This window comes from Jaculus jaculus, chromosome 2, assembly GCF_020740685.1.
Source record: "Jaculus jaculus isolate mJacJac1 chromosome 2, mJacJac1.mat.Y.cur, whole genome shotgun sequence".
In the NCBI taxonomy this organism is placed as follows: Eukaryota; Metazoa; Chordata; class Mammalia; order Rodentia; family Dipodidae; genus Jaculus; species Jaculus jaculus.
This window is the reverse complement of record NC_059103.1, coordinates 170,256,091-170,279,056: the sequence shown is the minus strand read 5'-3', so window position 1 is coordinate 170,279,056 and position 22,966 is coordinate 170,256,091. Positions and strand designations below refer to the sequence as shown.

General features: G+C 36.3%; 1 protein-coding gene across 5 annotated transcripts in view; it reads right to left on the bottom strand.

Annotated features, from left to right (window-relative positions):
• Window positions 1–22,966, bottom strand: part of Vps13b (vacuolar protein sorting 13 homolog B) — a 659,022-nt gene that overhangs the window by 195,155 nt on the left and 440,901 nt on the right. For all 5 annotated transcript variants that reach the window (XM_045143281.1, XM_045143283.1, XM_045143282.1 and 2 more), the window contains one exon: window positions 6,577–7,261. In XM_045143281.1, the coding sequence (XP_044999216.1) occupies window positions 6,577–7,261 (685 nt within the window). The remainder of the gene's footprint in view (window positions 1–6,576; window positions 7,262–22,966) is intronic.

Here is a 22,966-nt window from a genome sequence, read left to right as displayed (position 1 = left end):
TCAAAGATGAAGATACTAAAGCATCAAGAAATTTAGTTACTCCCTCAAAAACACTCTGGCATCAGAATCAAGATGAAAAGCCAAATCTTCAGAATTCTTTTCTAATATATTTCCCCAAATAATAGTAATTCCCCTCAATGTCTGGGTCATTTTTCATTTAACCTTCTCACCACCTACCACCTTGACACATTAGAGTGCCTCTCATTTCAGAGATGGATTTAGTTGCTGATCCCTATGAAAGTAGTTCCATTTTATGTTACTGATCAAGTAAGAAATGCTCCCAGCAGCTAAATTTTCAGGTAAATGTTGAAGTTGTGATCATTATGACATTAAAATCACAGGTTAATTCTAAGCTTTTCCAGGGACATTAACAAAACCTTTAATTCCAAAGAGTCATGTAATTCAATCCTTTTCTTAAACTCCTAATAACTGAATAGAATCAAGATATGATTTATGAGGTATAAGAAGCTAGCTTATAATTTTTCAACTATTGGTTTACTCAAATGTCTTTGGCACATTTTCTGCAGTTCTATTCACAGAAGTGAAATAAACCAAGTAATGTAACTTAAAATATTTTCAAGCTATACAAATAGCTTAAAAAACACAGAAATGACATGAACATTTTGTTCAATTATAACAACTATTTAAAACAGAAGGAACTAACAGTAATGATAGAAGCAACCACAATAATATTAACATTTGTTAAACTCTGCACCATACACTTAATGAAGGAGAGAGCACATAAGCATTGTCTAGTCCTTATGACAGCTCCCAGAGGTTTCTACCAGTATTATCCCTGCATAACAGATAAAATGAAAGTAAGAGACATTCAAATAACTTGTCTAAGACCACACAGATATAAATAGCAAAGCTGACATTAGAACTATGGACTGATTATCTCCAAATCCAGAGTTTTTATTGGACTATAGTCTATGTTTGTCTGTTTATAGAACCCAAACTTATAGCTATAGCATTTATGAAACTTTAAAATGGAGAAAATATCCTGGGCTAGACATACCATACCTTTGATCACTTGCTTTTTCAGTATGATACATTCCAATAAACTTTAAATTCTGTACTTTAGTATAGCTAATGTTTGAAAAGTTTAAGTCAATAAAGAAGTTGCAAGTGGTCTAAAGCAATTGTTTTCAATTGGCTTCTTTGTTAGGTCTTAGCACACATTAATGAGTAATAAGATACTGGGCTGACTGTATACTAAGAAAGTATGGTGGTTATATGAATTCCCTTAGAATGGCTGCACTCCTTCACAAATGACCAGATGGCACAAGCACTTCTTCAAAAGCAAACAAAAAAAGCCCTAAACAAATAAGAAGAAAAATGACATTCTGAGGCTGCCCTGGGCTACATAGTCAAGTTATGAGGCAATTTCAAATCTGGACTCCATTACCTTAAACAAAACAAATACCATTTTTAAATATTTATAAACACAACTAATACGATTATGTTAAAAACAACTACATACATCTTTATTTAAATGAGAATTCCAATAATACAGCTGCTACATATAAAGGTATTGGCAGAAGATATCCTTTCTGTTAATGGTTGCTCCAGGTTGGAAAGGGCATGAAAAAGTCCATTGACATTTTAATATGTAAAATTTACATACTAATAGATGTATTATTTACTTGTACTAGTTGGAAAAAAATCACTTGAGGTTGGTTATTATTGGTAGTCAAAAAGGAAATTCAAGTTGATAATTTAGATATGAGCAGAATCTTTCACTTTTTTGATTAAAAGAGTAAAAATACAGCACAGCATATACTTAAAAGATATAGTACGCCCCGAGAGATGGCTTAGCCATTAAGGCACTTGCCTGCAAAGCTTAAGGACCCAGGTTCAATTCTCTACTACCTACGTAAGCCTGATACTTATGGTGGTACATGCATCTGGAGTTCCTTTGCAGTGGCTAGAGGCCCTGGTGTGCCCATTCTCTCTTTCTTAAATAAGTAAATAAATAAAATATTAAAAAAAGATATAGTAGACTATTTAGGATCATTATATTATGCAGATTGGAGATTATTATTAATAATATGTTTAAAATAACAAGCATCATTCTATTTATATTTAGAGAATAGATGTTCTTATAGGTTTCCATTGTCACATATTATGGGTAGACTCTACACACAAACACACAGGCCTAGTGTGGTGGTGTACAACTGCAGGCCCAGCTTGGGCCTCATAGCCAGATCCTGTCTCAAAAAAGTATGAAAATATAAACACATAGGCAAATAAATACATATATGCAAATATGCACATACATATAATACATATATGTATCCTGAAGAAGATGGTTGACAAGAGGGACAATTTCACAGCATTTCCTCTTTTAAATTGATTTACTTGAAAATGAAACTCTAAGGAAAACCTATAATTTCATATTTGGGTACTTTTTTTTCTTAGTGGTGACAAGGGTAGATAAACTTAATGCTGATTATGCCCTGGGGGCAGTTATTATTCATTATTATTGTGGTTGTTTAAATAGAAGCCCCCATAGATCCAGGAGTTTATTAAAACTTCTTGGATTTCCAGCCACCTGACTGGAGGAGGCATTACTGGGCTGATCGTCATCCTAAGGTGTGGTGGTGGATTTTCAATTCTAGTCCAAAGATACACAGAGTACTTAAGTTCTGTGTGGAATTCCTAATTGTGTATGTGGTGTGCCCCCCCCTTTTTTTTTTCTCTGTGGCTTTTCTCTCTCTGCTTTGACCTGTGAAGGCAGGACAGCTTCTTCTGCCATTATGGAACTTCCCCTGGATCTGTTAAGTGTCAATAAATACCCTCCTCTACAACTGTGCCTGGTTTAAAAGTTTATCTCAGTGACTTGTAAGCTGTCTACTACAGTCATATATTCAGATGTAAAGACACTAAAACATGACTTCTGGATGAAATCTTATATTAAGTTTCTCAGAATGCCAGGTCCTGGACAACTGATTCAAAAATATTTTAAAGTTACATATTTCTTGGTGCCAGCCACAATGGAGTAAGTTCACTTCTGCCTAACTTGTGTCCTGTTTATAATACTCCATCCACAATAATACAAAAAGCAAATAAAGATCCAAGCACTTTGAAAATTAAATAAGAACAACACAAATTAGAAAGGGGTATCACTTGTGACTATGATACATAATTGTTGTTTCTTGCTCTGTTTTCTTGTGCTTTCACTTGAGAGTGTATCCTGAGTTGTAATAGCAAGAAGGTAGTAAAATACTAACAGAAACCTTATCTGGGAATTAAGCCTTTTCTTAATTTTTCTCTTGGTTTTGTAGAGAGAATGAAGGGAAAGGGAGACAGAAAGGGAGAGAGGGAGAGGAAGAGAAAATGCATATAGAGGAGATGATGGCTACGCTAAGGTGGCAGTAACATAGTCATTAAAGAGTGAATGAATGGAAATATATAAGTTTTTGACAGAAAACCAGAGACAACAAAAAAATAACAAAGTAGAAATTTTAGAACTAAAAATTCAATGAAGAGCCAGCTTTAGCAGTGAATGATGTTCATGATCATGTGCTTTATGTCACTTAAGGTCATAATATTTGAATTCTAGTATCAGATTTTCTGAGATAACCAAGTCTTCTTGTGCATGATTTATTTTTGCAATAGTCTTAAAAGTTAATGAGTGGAATGAATAAGATATTGTGAATTAAATAAAAAATCTATGAGGTATGGAGAGATGGCTTAGCAGTTAAGGTGATTGTCTGTCAAACCAAAGGACCCAAGTTCAACTCCCCAGGACTCATATAAGCCAGATGCACAAGGGGATGCATGCATTTTGAGTTCATTTGCAGTGGCTGGAGGCACTGAGGGCCCATTCTCTATTTGCCTCTCTCTCTCACACACAAATAAAAATAATATATAATATATATATATATATTATATATTTATTTATTATTTATTTAAATCTTTGATAATATCTATTTGTACTTATATATAAAACCTTTTATTTTTACTCTTAAAAATTGTCTTCTAAACAGTGTTTTTAAAAAGGAAAACAAAGTCTTTTTTAAAAACATGTTATTTATTTAAGAGAGAGAAAGAGGCAGATAGACAGAGAGAAAGAAAATGTGAGTGCCAGAGCCTTTAGCTACTGCAAACAAACGGCATATGTGGGTACCACCTCATGCATTGGCTTTATGTGGGCACAGGGAAATTGAAATGGGGTCTTAGGCTTTGCAGACAAATAGCTTAACCACTAAGCCATCTTTCCAGTCCCTTTTTTTTTTATGGTTTGCTCCATGTGATGCATATAAACACAAGCACATGTAATAATGGTTTATAACCTACACAGAAATTAGTAAACAATTATCAATAGAATTTTTCATAATTATTTTTTAGCTCAGAAATAAATAAAAACACATAGCATCCTCCAAACGCAGAGAGTGTCTCCATAATAACCTCACATGTGTTCCAGACACTAAAATAAAGCAATCATTGCGAGGCATATATGTGCTAAATTTGTCATAGCCTGGTTATCACTTATTACTTTTTAGTAAAAGATTAATTTTATTATCCAGTAAGCATGAATACCGTAGAAAGATATAACATTCTTATTTTTAGCTTCTGCTGTCTCTTGGCTTTCCTTGACCTTTCTTAAAAGAGTAGCTTCATTGTGACAACCTATTTTGTTCCTCTAATGACACTAATGACAGCCTGAGTTCAAAATTTAGAAACAGAGATATCACCCTACCACCTCCCTCTCTTCTTCCTTGCCAATGAGAGGTGACATAATAGCCATGATACTTTTCCGTTTTCACTATGCATAAGATTACTATGTTGTGACCTCTGCAGAGTACCAGGCATAGAAAAAAACTTTTAGGAGGATGGAAAAGTGCTATAAGAACTCTCTGTGGATAACTAGATTGGTAGTGGCAGGACTTTGACAGTTTATTCAGGCGTACCAACTGAAGCCAAAATTTTCCCAGGTCAGTATTTGAAAAGCAATTCTAATAACATTTAATAACTTTATGTATTTAAAATAACAAATAGCAAATTAATATTGTCCTAGACTATAAAAGAAAATTTGCATCTTCAAAAGTCAACAAGGGGTGTGCCTGGGTTGGGTGTGTTTAGTCCCAGCACTTGGGAGGCAGAGGTAGGAGGATCACTGTGAGTTCAAGGGCACCCTGAGACTATAGAGTGAATTCCAGGTCAGCCTGGGCTAGAGTGAGCCCACACCTCAAAAAAACAAACAAAAAGAGAAAAAGAAAAGAAAAAGAGTAAAAAAGAAAGGAAAAGTTGTGTCTATACAGTCTGCTCTCCTCAAAGGCAATGGTCCCAAGTCTTGATCTTGTACTTGCTGCTTCTTTTCCAGTACTTGTCGCCTAATATCTAGTCTTTCATCGGGGAGAGGCCTCTCCTACCTTGCTTCATCTCATTTTCACTGACTCTAGTACTTAAGGTTCATACATCTTAACTATAAACAGTTCACTTTCTTTGTCTCAAAAAGCCTCCCTAGTTCTATGGGTCATTACAATGTAGGATGTTCTCTGGTTGTAAGGAAGACATGGGTAGAGCCACAAAAGCCTATTAGCTAACACCACTAATAAATACTTTTGTTTTAGATATATAATAAATCTTTAATTATTGTACTTTATTGATTTTGTTGAATACATGTAATTCTATACTTTTGTAACAAGATGATTATATAAAAAAGAACACCAAAACATTAATAACAAGCCTGTGTGTATGATTGCAGGCACATGCATGTGCATATGTGTGTGCAGAGGGTGACACAGGGTGTCTTCATCAGCTACTTTCCTGTTTTGGAAAACTGAGACAAGCTTTCTCACTTGAGCTCAGAAATCCTAACTAGGCAGCCTGTCTTCAGCTCCCACAGTGGGATTATAGATAGTCACTATGATGGTTTGATTCAGGTGTTCCCCACAAACTTGGGTGTTTTGAATGCTAGGGTCCCAGCAGATGGAGATTTGGGAATTAACACCTCCTGGAGGCAGTGTATTGTTGGGGGGTGGGCTTGTGGGTGTTATAGTCAGCTTCCCATTGCCAGTGTTTGGCACACTCTCCTGTTGCTATTGCCCACCTTATGTTGGCCAGGGGGTGATATCCGCCTTCTGCTCAGGCCATCCTTTCCCCCTGCCATCATGGAGCTTCCCCTGAAGCCTGTAAGCCAAACTAAACCCCCTTTTCCCAAAAGCTGCTCTTGGTGGGGTGATTTCTGCCAGCGATGCAAACCTGACTGCAACAGTCACTGTGTCTGCCAAGCATTTATGTGGGTGTTGATGACTTGAACTCAGGTACTCATGCTTGTGAGCCAAACACATTACAGACCAAGCCATGTCTCAAGCTTCAGTTATATGATATGGAAGGTATATTGATAGGCATTAATATTAAAAATAACTATGCTTCCCATATACCTGAAATTTTAAGTACCTCTATATTCAATTAAGAGTCCCTGTTTTATTCAGCTCCACAAGAAAGACAAACATTCAGAGGGACTGGTATTTAGATATTCTGTACAGAAGAGAAGGCTAGTCTGGTCTATACAATCCCCAACATATTAGTAATCATTAGCACTGTAGTATATTTAAAGATCCTTACCTGTACACTTGTAGTCAGAGGATACTCCTTTAAGCACAGCGTCAAAAACAGATATTTCCATTCGCTGCTTCCTGTGGTGACAGCTCAGAAGCAAGGAAGGCTGGGAAACAATGAAGAAGAGGAACGGGTCTAGCTGCAAGTCACCTGTGCCTCTTCGACCAGGCTGCCGAACAACAGTTATGCCAAGTGCTTGTCGAGCAGATGATCTTGTGGATGCATGAAGACTTTCCAGAGAGAGAGCACCTATTTTTTTCCCTAAAGGAAAAGAAGTGCTACTGCTTAAGAGATCTTCGGCTGTCACCGTGGAGATGCTTGCTTGGTTGGGCTTGGCATCTAAATCAGCTTCTGAGAGATTTGATGAATTCTTGCCTGTTTTTCCCTCTTCCTTCTGTTCTTGTGAATTTGATTTGGTCAAGGTCTTGGAGGAATAGGTCATTAGTGAGATTCTACTTGCAGTAATAAATATGTCAAAGGGAATAAAATTTAGATTTTTTACAATTGATGACTGGCGAGAGGGACGGGCAATGCGGTGCTGACTAGCACCACTGTGCTGTTCTATTTGCACTATTCGGATTTTAACACTGTCACTGCCAATGCCACTGTCTGGAGCACCACTGTACCGAGAAGAGGTTTCAGCTACGCCTCCTTCAAATGTGTCCAATGCTTTCTGTTCTTGTTTAGAGACCTGTAAGAAAAACAATGAAACATGTCCAACTAGTTACTGCATCAAGTGTTATTTTATCAGCAATGTTATACACACACACACACACACACACACACACACACACATATATATTTAAAATGGAACTTAGAATGAGTCTAGTATATTTTATAACATATTAATCATAAAACAAAGCACTTTGGTGCCCAGTGAAAAAAATTGGGGCTTGGGAGATGTCTCAGTGGATAAACGATCTGAGTTACAATTTGTCAGCTCTCACATAAAAGCTGGGCATAGAGACATATGCTTGTAGTCCAAATGCTGAGGAGGTAGAGATAGGAGGGAGTAGGATGCCAAGGCTTGCCAACTAGTTACTCTAGTCAAATCAGAGAGCTCCAGGTTCAGTGAGAGATTTTGTCTCAAGAAACAAGGCGAAGTTGCAGTTGAGGAAAAACATCCTATCTCAATCTCTGGCTTCCATGTATGTACTCACATACATGTGTACCCACCTGCACACACATACATATATGTGAAAAAAAATCACCTTAAAATGCCAAGGAATTCTTTTTTTCATTTTTGATACAAGGTCTCACTCCTGAGACTCACTATGTAGACCAGGTTGGCCTCAAATTTATAGCAATTCTGCTTCAGCTTCCCAAGTGCTGGGATTACATATTTGATCTACCATGGCTAGTTGAAATGCCACAAAGTTCTCCAGAAAAACTATCAAGAATATACTTCCTTCATTGAAAAAAGGCTTCTGAGTATCAAATTTTCTTAATTTGGTTTAGGCATTTTAAAAAATGCCTCCCCAAATAATTATTTTAATATTCTTTATAGTATTCTTCCAAGTAATTCAATAAACTATTTCCAAATCATGTCCATTGTTAGTCGCATTGGTTACATTAGTATTGGTTACATTGTTCTGTGTCCTTGTTATAAATAAAGTTATTGGGTAATAACAACAGGAGAAAACTGTCAGAAATCCTAAACCTTTGAAGGACAAAGAACTATAAAATAAATGCATGCTGTTTCTTCAATAGGTTTGGAAAAAGGGATATATTTAAGGAACCCAGTAAAATCAAGTAATTAATTAAAGTCTTTCAGGCTAGATTTTTCCTTAACATGTTCCACCAATAACTCCTTAAGCAGAGAGAAAAGAACAAGGTGGTTGTGGCAGAAGCTGTGATCACATGAGCAGCATGACTCCAAGTCCTCCAGCACCTCTTTCCTGAATCTCCCAACCACCTACTCAGCACTGGAATGTTTCTCCTGTATTTTCTTTGAGGTAATAAAGAAAGATCACAGCCAGGCATGGTGGTGCATGCCTTTAATCCCAGCACTCTGGAGGCAGAGGTAGGAAAGCAGTGAGTTCGAGGTCACCCTGAGACTACAGAAGGAATTCCAGGTCAGCCTGGGCTAGAACAAGACTCTACCTTGGGGCGGGGGGAGAGGAGAGAAAAATATAAAGAAAGAAAGATCACAGTAAACATGGAAGGTCCATAAAAACTCCTCCATATTTCCACTCTATTAGCAAATATGACCAACAACAATTACTTGCACATGTTCTTTCAGTCTTTTCTGCTCCCAAACACAGGTCTCCTTGAGTCATACAACTTGTTAATGATAGTCACAGAAGAGAGAAATTTGTAACTCAATTTGTGACTTGCTATAGTATTTATAACTATTTGTTATAATTTATAGGAGGTTCTTGCTGTGTAGCCCAGACTTGTCCTGAACTCAATATGTAGCCCATGTTGGCTTTGCACTTTCAATTCACCTTAGCATACATAATGAACATTGTTTAAAAAGAATTTGTAAAATGCTGCACAATATTTCATTTTGTGTTAGGAACAATTTGTTCACTCTATCCCATTTTGTTGGAAATTTGAGCTTTCAGTTCTTACCAACAAACATGACAAACAGTAATTTTATTTTTAGGACAGGCTTCAGAGGTAGAATTACAAGGTAAATGGTAAAGAAAAATTAAAGTTACTGACTAATTCTAAACACCTATCCCAACTGGCTGCACTTATTTACACTACCATTAGTAATGGAAAAATATTCCCAAAGCAGTGGGTAACTAGATGTTACCTATTAGTTTTTAAACCCTTAATTTAACTGGTCATAAAAGCATTCTACTACGTACTGCAAATTATAAGTTGTTTATCAAGGGCTAATGTGAAAATGTTATAGAACTAATAAAGATAATAAGGCAGTTGTTACTAAAATCTTTTCAAGTTATTTTGTTTTATGATTATATTGTGTTAAGGAGGACAAAGGCACTAGCAATTTAAAACAAAACTTATCCCTGCTCTTGGAAGACACAATGCTTCTGTAATTCATTCTATCTATTTTGTGCTTTTTACCTGCCCAGAACATCCCTGAGCTGGTCACTGCAGAAAAACCCATTAAAAAAAAACTCCATTAAAACTCCTTTTTCTTTTTAATGATCTTAGTACTTTACATGCTTCTACTGTACTCCACTAAAATGTCTGTGACATTAGAATTACATAGTGTTAGAACAATATGGCTAATGCCATACAATATCTTAGTAATGATGGAACACATATACAACAGTGGTCACACATGATTATACTGGAACTTAAATACTGCTGTATTATTAAGTTGTAGCTGTCTTAATGTCATACAACAGTTGATTTCTTACTGGTGACACTGGTATAGATAAGCCAATGGGACTGTTGTATAAAAGTACATACATTGTGATAATAAGTGGTTATTCCTGTTCTCAGTATTTACTATACAATACTTCCTATCATTAGTTTAGTGTCTAATTCTACTTGTAAAAAGTTACTATAAATAGTATGTTTCAATGCACATAGCAACATCTTATGTATTATATTTACTACCTCTCTTGGTTAAATTATTTTCTCTCATATTTGATTGTTGATGGATTAAAGAGAGCAATAGATTATCACACACACACACACACACACACACTCTTTAGCTTCACAGCAGACTACTCCATCTAGGTTTGTATAAGTATACTCTATACAAAGACAAAATCACCTAATGGTATATACTTCTCAAAGTAAGGCCATTATTAAGTGAGGCATATGTGTTTAAAAGGCTTTGGAGTTTGACAGACCTGAGAATAAGTGTAATAGTGTCTAATTATATGACTCTGGACAAATTACAAATCTCTGTATAAAATAGGGATAATTATTCCTCCTAGAATTGTGATAACTTGATAATACAGTCTTCTTCATTTGTCATGATGCCGAGCATAGAAGCATGGGCAGCTGCTATGTCTGCACCTTTACTAGGAGAAGCACTCCTACAGGGAGACAGTGAGCCATGTCACCCTGTGCATCATAAGTAGCAGTGGAGTCCTGGTGCATGGGCAAGGATCCAGCGGTGTCTGATGGTATTCTTGTTTCTGCCATAGTATTAATTTAAAAAACAACTGCAATGGGAAAGTGTGGGGGTGGGGAGGGAGGGAATTACCATGGGATATATTTTATAGTCATGGAAAATGTTAATAAAAATTAAAAAAAAACAACTGCTTTGCAGACTGAATTAATGACTGCTAAGATACAAATACATATGTATAAAGACTTCTTAATACTGTATTCTATAATGTCTTCCCTAGATCTATTTATGGAGCCTTTCCTAATCTGCATCCTTATGAGCTGAACACATGTTAAGCAATTCCTTTCAGTCCCTGGATGTCTTCCTTCTCACACTGTATCATTAATATGCAAGATTGCTACAGTAATGAATAAGTCAATGTACTTAATACATGTAAACAGGTACTCAAATAGGATAGGTGAAAACAATTCCATTTCCTTATAATAAGGATGTCTGTAGACCTTCCAGGTACTGCTTGTCTTCCATACTTTTGTGCTTTTATACTTTTAACACTGTACTCTATCTCACATTTTGGGAACAACTGAAGATTAAACAGGTACAACTGGGTAAGATTGTTGTTTTCCACGTTATTACTTCATATTGCATACACTTTCTTTACTAAGTACTGTACTGCTCCATCACACAGCTCAGGAAACAGGCTTTAGAGAATATTCCTTAGATCCGTGGGGAAACAGCTAGTAGGTGATGGGTAAAAGGAAACAACATGCCAGTATTTTTAGAATATACCATGTTGCTTCTCACATAGTAAAGCTCAATAACTGTGTGATACTGAGGATATGAATGAACAGAGTTCATTTGAGGGGTTCAGTAAAATAAAGTCAACTTCTTATCAAGACAACAATTTGAAATCCTTATTGTTTCTACAGTGAAAATTTCAACTATAGCTCCACATCCATTGCCAATAAGAACTTCTCAAATAACAACTAAAATGTAATATAATTACTTATATAGGCTAGTATTTATTTACTACATTTTGAGGCATTAAAAGCAAACAAAATGTCTATATGAGTTTAAGTAAAATATCCTTTGGTTGGCAAACCCAAATCAAGACCTCATGATTATTAAACTACTCTTATTCTCTCAAAGAGGAAACACATGAGGCTATACCTTCTATACATATAGAATTCTCTTCTGATTTGTGGATTTGTACCTGAAATCTAGTCTCTTATGCTACCAACTGAGTTGTGCTGCCATAGATATTAACATGAAGAAAATAAACCACCAGTAGGTAAAGAAAAGTTAGTGTTCTGCCTGATTATGGTGGAGAATGTGGCATTAGACCCAGTACATGTCAAGTAGCCTGATCTTGAGATGTAAATTACTGACAAAGACAGTATAGCAGCTCTTAGCTTAGGTCACTGAACAGAAGTCACCACTCAACTGAATGGAATTTGAACCAATGACCCAGAGACACAGAGAAGAAAAGTTCTGACTCTCAGTAGAAGGAAAAAGGTATAACTTACTTAGTGTTAGAAAATTAAATTCTAATAAATGCCTGGAGTTCCTCCATTTTTTCTAAGCTTCCAAATTATTCATAGCACTGAAATGAATAAACTGAGAATTCTGAAATGTGTTTCAAAATCCACTGGTTTGTTACCCATGTACTGCACATTGTCTTTTCTACTGAGGAAGACCTGGCCTACTGCTGGAAAACACTTTACAATTCATTATGTATGTTGGAGCTTAAACTTGGGCATCAAATTTACCATTCCTTTGAGGAAATAAGAAGTCCACATGCAATCACTCTGAAGATAGTTTTTGCTTTGTTCTTTTCCAAGGGGCCTAGGAAGTGGTGGAAAGTAGTGGTATCTGCTGCTGCTGTGAGGGCAGTGTGGAAGTTTGGGCAGCACTGTTACATCAGCTCTCCCACTCTACCTAACTTATTTAAAATGAACAATAAAAGTTTTCTTTAATTAGCTACTGGTGTGCATTAACATGATCATGATTAAACCATAAAAACCAACTGTACATTACTCTGGTCCCCTGTTCCATATGTTTTGAATTATTCTGTTTGAAAATGTACTTTGCGTCCCTTTTAAAAGTTCGACCTTCTGCTTTCAGAGAATTAAATGCATATTACTGTAGTGAAGAAGATAATGTTTCAGACCTCCAGGCATATATTAAACACACTGGCAGCACTTGAGACAAAATGCTTTACTTATTAGATACTTCCTATTCTAAACAGTGTCATCAAAGGCTAAAAACAAAATCCATATAAAAGCTGCACAATGCTTCCACACAGAACCTGTGCCAAAATCCCTGTACTTTCCAACTAATGAGGAAAGGATGTGTACTCTTAATATATGAATGTAAGATTTTCCAAGCATTCACTTTAGGAAACTAGGCTATTGATTCCATATGGGTTATGTTAAATGAAACTGTATTGGTAAAATAACCTTTAAGATATCTGGCATGATAACAATAATTAAACAATATGCAAAAGACTAAAACAAAAGGGAATTTGGTTCCACAATGGCTAATTAAAATAAAATGCAAAAACACAGCATGCCATGCATCAAGATAAATTGTTATTGTTTAAGAACTTTTAAAAATACTGTTAAAATATACTTTTAGATAAAATCTGAAAGAACTGGAAAAATATTTGTGGCTTAAAAATAGATAGTTTGGTGAAGAAAAAAGTTCAGGACTCTGAAATTTTATGTGGAGATAACAGCTTTAAAGCCTTGAGCACAACCAGATGGTACTTAAATCAGAGGAATTCTACAGTTTCACTATCAATGGGTTTCAGTATGAGTAGGTTTTCAATAGCTAGGAAAACATGTCAAGATGATAGTTTACTCCTTAGATCATTTCAGCGCATTTTCTCATCCTTTCACAGCTATGTATTATACAGACTCTAGCCACCATGAAGGAGGTGATGAAAGCTATACTAGAAGCTAGGGATCTGTAGCTAATTCCTCTTCTTAGGAATCAAGATAGGTAAGTTTAGTAGTTCAACCTGAAGTCTGGTAAAACCCAGTGTCTCAGGTAGTGAATATAACCACACTTGAAAAATGGGACAATGTCAAAGATGAGTTATAGTATTCTGACTACACCAGTTAGATGTTTTTCAGTAGCACAGAAGGAAAAGTTTGATTGAAGAGTCTTGTTGGATCATATCATAATGTTTATGAGCACATTCAATGTCAGCTCAAGTCAGGGGTGGTGGTAGGTATCTATATTCCCAGCAACGAAAAGGTTACAGGAGGGATGATTTTGACCTCCAGGCCCATTTGGGCTGAGACCCTGTGTCAAAACAAAGGCCCATAACCAAAACTGCCATCAAACCAACCCCAAAATATCACTGCTTAATGTTGCAAACAGAAGCTCAAAGTTTTATAGAAAAATGTGTGGAAACTAACCTCCTGAGAATTGACAAGGACTAAAACAATGTTTACTTGGACAACTAACAATAAAAAGAATACAGCATCTATGCCAGTACCTTTCAATATTATTTTTCTAGATTTCTCTATCTTTCTAAAAGTAACTATATTACAAAAATAAACATAGCCACAGATTTAGCAGGGTGCAGTGATCATGTCCATATTGTCACCTTCTCAAAATTATAGTTACATTACAGCCACACTGAAACAATTCTTCTAGCAGCAACAGTCATACAGTAACCTTAAGTATCTTTTTCCAATTATGAGTTCATTTTTTCACATCCAATGGATTATAAAAATGTCAAGTGTAAAACCACAGAATCAAACTTTCAATAACATCTGTATATCACTGTGACATGTATCCTAATTTTACTGCCCTTACTAAAATATAGTTGTGTTTCTAAACAAGTAAACACTGTATCTGTCTTATAACACCAAATACAATAAAAAATGGTTACAGTGTTTTAATGGTTTCACACACTAAAATCACAAAGGATAATTTTTACTTACTTGAAAAAAAATCATTGTACCTAATTATCTATGCATTTATAAACGTGTTGATTATTCTATTTTTTTTTTTTTTTTTGAGGCAGTGTTTCTGTCCAGCCCAGGCTGACTCCTGGAACTCACTTTGTAGCCCAGACTAGCCTTGAATTCATGGTGATCTTCCTACTTCAGCCTCCCGAGTGCTGGGAGCAGAACTATGAACATGTTTCTTCTATATGGAATGGCGTGGCATGGTGGGGCTGTCAAAGCCTTTGATAGAAAGATTGTCTACACTGGAAGTTTGATATAAATAGAAAATTATATTAATTTAATCAAGAAAATGAGAGTATATTTTATATTTTCAAATTTTCAGCAGCTTATTATAAATCACAACTATTAATCATTTTATGGATAAAATATCACTCAACTCAGTGATGTGCTAGGTGAAATTTATCTTACATTAAAGAGCATTAATCAGAGGAGAATAACTTCAGATGAAAAATTCTCCTTCAATGAATAACCAATATTAGTTTTTCACATAAAAGTCAAGGTTAAGATGGGAATGATGGTACATATTATCAACATTTGGGAGATAGAGTCAACAGTATCAGGAGTTCAAGACAACCCTCAGCCTCATAGCAAGTTTAAGGACAGCCTGGGTTACATGAAATCCTTTTATCAAAATTCTCCACCCAACAAAAACAGTCAAAATTAAACAAGCGTGGTATAAACTTGGATACTGATGCTGTCAAATGCTAGAAAACAGAGGACTTTAATACTTTATATCCCTAAGCCAAATGATATACAAGGTCCCACACAATAAAATTGTTGCCATTTAGATGACAAAAAGTTTTTCAAATACAGTAGCAATTATGCAAAAGAGGAGAACTAATTATACCCATCATTGCTTAACAGACAAAATGGTGAAGTGTATTACAGCTTCAAGCTTGCCCTTTCATAAAGTTACTTTTCCAGTTCTTTGAAGTACCATTGTAGGCCATGATTGCCTGCTATAAACTCAAATACATTTCAAGACACTGGTTCAAACAGCAAAATAGAGATAGTTCAGACAAGGTTGTCTTTTTGTGTTAACTGATTATAATACCTAGATCATTGTCAGTGCCTTTTAAAATATGATAGATTTCCCCTCAAAAAGAATATATAAAGTTTACTCTTATGGACACAAGTAAATTAAATATGTTTTGTTTGCCACTTTATCCATATAGGTGATTTCATAGCACAAAACTATTTACAAAGCTTCAAGTTCATGAAAACATTATTTCTAAGCAAAACTTTACATTAGATTCTGAACAATAAAACAGTTCTTATCTTTCCCTTTCTTTGCTTATACCTATCACACATATAATAAATAGGAACAGGTTGGTCATTTTATACAGATCTGATTTATTCTATGTTCTGAGTTTTACTTACTTGCTTTTTGTTATGAACATGGTTTTTAAAAAAGCAAAATGACATACTTTGGGAACCTTAACACAGAGACCTCTACATCAGAAATAACAACCTGGTTTAAGAGATGACCATGATGTCAAGTTTTAAGAAGTAGCTACTCTGTGTGTGTGTGTGTGTGTGTGTGTGTGTGTGTACACAAGGTAATTATTCACCATACTGTTGAAATCTAAGGTTCATTCCACTGAAGTCAATGTGGAAACCATTTTTTTTTCTCATGGCTGCTTGAAGATTTTCAATAGGCTTAAGTCAACTGCAAGTCCTCATTATATCAGGCTTTACAATTGTGTCTGAACAGGAGTCTGTTTCTCATAGAACTTTACTCAGACACTGACTTAGATTGGCTCCTTAGAACTAGTCTGATTTTACTAGAAACAACTGTATCACATCAGCCCCTCTCATAAACTTGCTGTAAGATGGAATCAGTTCTAACCCTGAAGCAGATGAAAGTTTACCAAGAATACACTCTCCCTATAAGTCACACAAAAGTTTGCATTTAGCTTCTGCAGTAGTTTAGTATACTGCCACTAACTATTTGAGTGGGCTTCTGCCTTACAACGACGCACTAAATTTTGGTAAGAAAACTGGGGCTAAACTTGGAGAAATGTCACCAACCAAGAAAATACACACAAATCCTTATTTGATTATCACCTAAAGTACATATAACTCTTTAAAGAAATTACATAGAGTTCATGGAAATAAAACAAAAAAGAGCATGCTTTTAACACCAAGTTTTCCTAATTGTTACTACTAGTTGAAAATGGTTAACCATATGCATAGTTCATGTCATTCAGTGGCTGGTTATTATTGCCTTTTTGACTATTTGCTTAACAAAATTCTAAACTGATTTTCATTGTTAGAAATCCTATTTACTAAATCAACTTGGGCCAGTTTAATTAGAGTTTCTTTAAAATAGTTCAAATGTCATTGTTCATTATTATCTTCCTGATTTTAATGAAATCCATTCAGACAGTGTAGAACAAAGAGTCATCTGCAAACTTCACTGACTATGCTCTAACTTCCTAATAGTAGATTAAACCTAAACTGAATTAAAGCTATAGTTTTTCTGTTATTTATTACCAGTACATTAAAAATAATGATGCAAAAGACGAAAGGTCAAGTAAACAAGATGACAGAAACATTGTTTATGTCCTTCAGCCAATTCTACTTCACATAGAAAAGCTTCCTTTCCTCTGCTGTTCCAAAAAAGTCATCATCACTAGACTCTTCCACACAGTTAAAATTATATTTGAACTCCTACCTAAATCAGGTAAAAGTCTTACAATAGCTCTTTTCAGCTAACCTAAAAGCATTCATGAATTCTCATACTCTGATATGGCCCAGAAACTCTTGGTGTTCTGAGAAAGTCACATTTTACATGGTTCTAAATATGATTCAACATGGACTTTGTTTTATTTCTGGTTATGGGGACTACTTGAGTAATAGTTTAACAGTTAGCTTCTTTCTCCAAAATATCAAATATCATCTTAAACACTGATGTAGTAATGAAGTTTGGAAATGCCTCAGAACACTTCTTTAAAGATAAATGAATTAAAAACAAATTTTAACCCTACCTAGTATATGATTTCCAGCTGATGTTATCAAAATGTCTATAGTCAAGGTCAAGGCTTAGACTACATTCACAATATTATGTCCAAAATAGCACTAGTAAGGAGCAGTGTTCTTAGCCTGTAAAGCTAATGACATTTGCTAAATTAGCTAGAAATAAGCACTATCTATCTATCTATCTATCTATCTATCATCTATCTATCTATTTAGAAAGCAAGTGAGAGAGAGAGTGTAGACACATAGAGGGCTTCCAGCCACTGCAAACAAACTCCAGATGTGTGTTCCACCTTGTGTATTTGGTTTACATGGGAACCAAGGAATCAAACCTGGGTCCTTAGTCTTCACAAGCAAGCACCTCAATCACTAAGCCATCTTTCCAGCCCCTTTCTGTTTTTAAATTGCATTATTTTAAAGTTATTTTACTGGTTATTAATATTATCAAATAATGTTGGGCTGTTTGGCTCTAGCTGTACTTTTTTGCTGTTGTGTGTGTGTGTATGTATGTATGGTATGGTGTAGGGTGGTGCCCCACAGCTGGCCTGTGATGGGGACTTACTTAAGGTGGCTGAAGTAGAATACTGGGTGTCCCGCTCCATCACTCTTCTATTAAGCCTTTGTTTGGAGCCAGTCTTTTCACTGATTCTGGAGCTTGCTGGACTCTGATGATTCTCAGGTCTCTACTCCCCTATGGGACTGGGGTTTACATGTGCATGTGGCCACAGCCAGTTGTTTATGGGGGTTCTGGAGATTTGAATTCTGGCAGTCTCAGCCCCTTGTGCTTGCATAGGAAGCACACTGAACCATCTCTCCTGCCCAGCTATAATAATTTTACTGGGATAAAGTATTCCCTGAGCTTATTAAAGACAGAACCAATGTCAAAATAAAGTAGCAGGGGCTGGAGAGATGGCTTAGCGGTTAAGGTGCTTGCCTGCAAAGCCAAAGGACCTTGGTTTGACATGCCAGGACCCATGTAAGCCAGATGTGCAAGGTGGCACATGCATCTGAAGTTTGTTTGCAATGGTTAGAAGCCCTGGCATGCCCATTCTCTCTCTATAAAAAATAAATAAAAATAAAAATATTTAAAAAAAAATAAATTAGCAGGGCTGGAGAGATGGCTTAGTGGTTAAGGCGCCTGCTTGTGAAGCCTAAGGACCCATGTTCGACTCTACAGACCCCACATAAGCCAGATGCACAAAGGTAAGGCAAGCACAAGGTCACACATGCCCACTAGGTGGCACAAGCATCTGAGTTTGATTTCAGTGGCTGAGGCCATGGCATGCCAATTCTCTCTCTTTCTTGCTCTCTCTAAAAAAAATTAAAAAGTCAATTAGCATTATTATAATATTCATTCATTCAGATTATTATTGAGCATTTACTATGTTCTGGGCACTGGCTAGGGATGTAACCTAGCTCTTGCATTCAAAAGTTTATATTATTTGTAGGAGTCAGATAATAAAAATACATAATACTCCCACATTTGCTGATGAATTAGATATTATAAAGACATAATAGTAATGATTTCAGTTTTAACGGTATGTTAAATTACTTCAGGGAAGAGATAATTGATCTAAATAACAAGACTGACAGAATATTTCTATATAGTCTCAGTCTATATAGCTAGCCTTGAATTTAAAGCAATCCTTCTACCTCAGCCTCCCAAATACTTGGATTAAAGGTGTGTGCCATCACGCCTGGCAACAGAATATTTCTGAGTTGAGTAGGAGAAGGGGATCCTTACTTCTTTCTTTCCTCTCCGCTCCTCTCTTCTCATCTGTTGTCCTGTTCATACCGCCCTCCCTGGCACAGTGCCACATTTCTAATTAATGCTGAGCATTCTCATTTGGATGTTCTCTTATCAATATCACCAACAAAATATCTAAAATATCATCATAGTACTTTAACACACCTTTCCCTTAACATATATCCTTTCTACCTTAATTCTTCATTATTTTCCTTTCAAGGGCTCAAATATCAATTTATCCTGTAATTTGAGCTGTATAAAATTATAGTTTTTGCCCCATGGAATGCAAGGTTCATGAAAACAGATTGTACTTTTCCCTACACTGAATCACCAGCACCCAAAGCAATATTTAGTACAGCACAGACACTCAATAAATATCTAATGACTGAATTATGAAAGGGACAAACAGACCAAATCATTTGCAGGTATGCATTAGGTCACTGAGTGGTGGACTAATTGAGTTAAACTTACAGCCTGCCTTCCAGGTTAGAGACAGTCATTTACTAAAGCTGCTCTCAGGACACCTCTGAACTAGGATCACACTGTAAGAACACCCAGGCTCAAGAAATCAGATAAACATTAACGGAAAAAGTCAATATGCAGAAAAGAAAATGTCTCATATAGTTCAAAGAGTGTACTAATGATAAACAGTGGAGATGATACTGGAAAGGCAAGAACAAGCAAAACTCTAAGTGACAGGTTTAAGAATTTGAGCTCTGTATTTTATGCTAGTTAAACTCAATAGGGCCTCATGCTGACCGAGGACACTTCTTAAAATAGATTCTCAGGCCCCATACCAGAGGCATCTTACGTAAAGCTGACATAAAGTAACCTGTACCTCAGACAAACTCCCAGTAACTCTTCTGCATATTAATTTGAGAAACACTTCTGAACCAGGAAGAATTAAAAACCTTTGAAACAAATGAATTACAGAACAGTGCTTGAGCAAAATGAAGGTGATAGGAGACTGGGGGCATAGGAGCGTGAAGCTAGCATCACCAGTTATAAACAATTAATGGGGATCTGAAATCAGACAATATCTGAATAGAGCATAGATGGATGACACAAATCTCATTACCCCAGTTCAGAATATGGTGAATAATTTCAACATTGGGGTAACCTCTTTAAGCCAGCCACCACAGCTTCTCTATTCAAATTATCTGCTTTACAACTTCACATTCCCTTTCTTGTCTTTACAATGCCATTGATCTTGTTCTTGCAGCCTGGGCTGCCCTTCCTCTGAGATGTTCCTGTCCTTTGTGAAGCCTTCCATTGCTCAGCACATGGCAATGGCTCTTTCATACACTCCTGTAGGACACACAATCTCCATCACTCATTTGTACTAAGCACCTTCTTCTGTAACTTTCTTCTGATATTTATACCTTCTTAAACTACGTCTCAGGATTTTCAAGTCCAGGAATAGGCCACATACATTAATGTAAACCTATTCTCAAACAATATACACATGGAGATATCTGTAGATGGAAGTGATGATGGTGGTTAGTATGGTAACAATGATAGCCTAATCGATTGCCTGACAGTCTCTAAAGCAACAATAGCACTGCACATATAACAACTTACTAGATACTTAACATGTGCCTAGCACTCTTCTACATCACCATATCCATCTACCATTCTCATCCTGGGAACAACCCTATGAAGTATGTACTATTACTTTTCCTATTTTGTGAAAAAAAAAACTGAGGCTCTGATATTAAGTAACTTGTTCAAAATTACAGAACTAGTAAGTAGTGAAGTTGGGGTTTGAATATCAGCAATAACTATAGAGTTCATTTATTTAAAAATGTTTTTATTGTGTGAAGGTATACATGCATACACACATACTGAAGGTCAGAACACAACCTGAAGGTGTCAATCCTCTCTTTTCACTTTTAAGACAGTGTCTCTCCTGTATTGGTATTGCCCCCAATCTGGCCCATGTGCTTCCCAATTCTCCTGGATCTGCCTCCAATTACTGGAGGCCTTTGGGATCACAGACACATGTGTCACTTTATGACAGGCATTATGTGGGTGCAAGAGAGGATGAAACTCATATCCACAGTCATGAAAGCAAGTACCTTGAACTCCTGCATGATCCCCACCCCCTAGAGTTCTTTTTTCATTTTTTTGTTTATTTTTACTTGTTTATTTGAGAGCTACAGACAGAGAGAGAAAGAGGCAAAGAGAGAGAGAGAGAGAGAGAGAGAGTGAGAGAAAGAGAGAGAGAGAGAGGGAGAGAGGGAGGGAGAGAGAGGGGGGAAAGTAGGCACGCCAGGGCTTCTAGCCACTGCAAATGAACTCCAGATGTGTGCGCTCTTTTGTGCATCTGGCTAATGTGGGTCCTGGGGAATCAAGCCTTGAACTGGGGTCCTTAGGCTTCACACGCAAGCACTTAACCACTAAGCCATCTCTCCAGCCCCTTTTTTCATTTTTTCAAGGTAGGGTCTCACTCTAGCTCAGGCTGACCTGGAATTCACTATGTAGTCTCAGGGTGGCCTTGAATAGAGTTCATTTCAAAATCATAAAACTGTATAATCTGCTTCTCAAAATCTTACTTTCTTTTATATTTTTACCACAACTCAAAAAGTCTTATAATTTCTGTTGTTGTCAATGCATGCCTTTCAATTAGATAACAAAAATCAGTAATTGTAGGTACTAAGTAATGTGGTTCAGTGCCACACACCTAAGGCTAGGCACTGATGTCCCATTAATAAATGCTCTGTAAGTGACTGAATGGATGAAAAGACAATAAAAGGGGACTAGAAGAGAAGAGGAGTAGATGACTGAAACAACAGTGCCATTATGAAGGCTGAAGGGAGCCAAGGAGCTGTTTTATTGTGGCAGATTTCAGGCAGATGGCTTCCCCCAAAAATCCTTCATCACTATATGAATTCATTTTGAAATACTGAAAGAAAAAAAAAAGCAAAGTAATGTGACCCAAGTGTCTGCATTTTAGCAAATCACTGCATTCGAGAACAGGAAGCAGTGCTTGGAGCTGAGCACTGCCCAGGGAGCTGAGGCCCTGGCTGAGTTCCACTGTTTCCACTAAGTCACACCTTGTGTAGCTATGAGCAGGGAACTATCTTTTTTCATTGCTTCTCTTTGGTTTTTGTAGAGTTCAAATGGAGCAATCTGGCCCAAATTCAAATTCTCAGCATATGCATGGGAATCAAGGCTTGCTACAAGCTGAAGATGCTATGGAATTCAGTGATTCTAGAAACTTTCAAACCCCTGTTTTAGCCACATTACCCTTTCTTCAAAGAACATCTTATGGGGAAGTAGATGAGGGATTTGTAGGAAAGGGGTAATCCACAATATGTAAATGATAATGGAAGATTGCTTCAAGATGACTGTGACACTCATATGTGAGTGTCATTTCAAGACAACAAAGTCAGTGCTACAAATCAATACCCCTTGCCCTTATTTCTATCATTAGTTTTGATTGATAAATCATTATTTTGATTATTATATTCATTTCAGGGTAAACCATGAGGCTTTGTATATGTTTATCACAGGGATAATTAAAATGGCTGTTTAATAACAGATATCTGAAATACACTCTTGGTAATTTGTATATATGTATATATTTATACATTTTTATTGACGACATACATCCTTCTGTGCAACAGATCTCAAAACCAATTCCTCCCACTGGAAACTCTGTACCGTTTAATCAACAACTTCCCATTT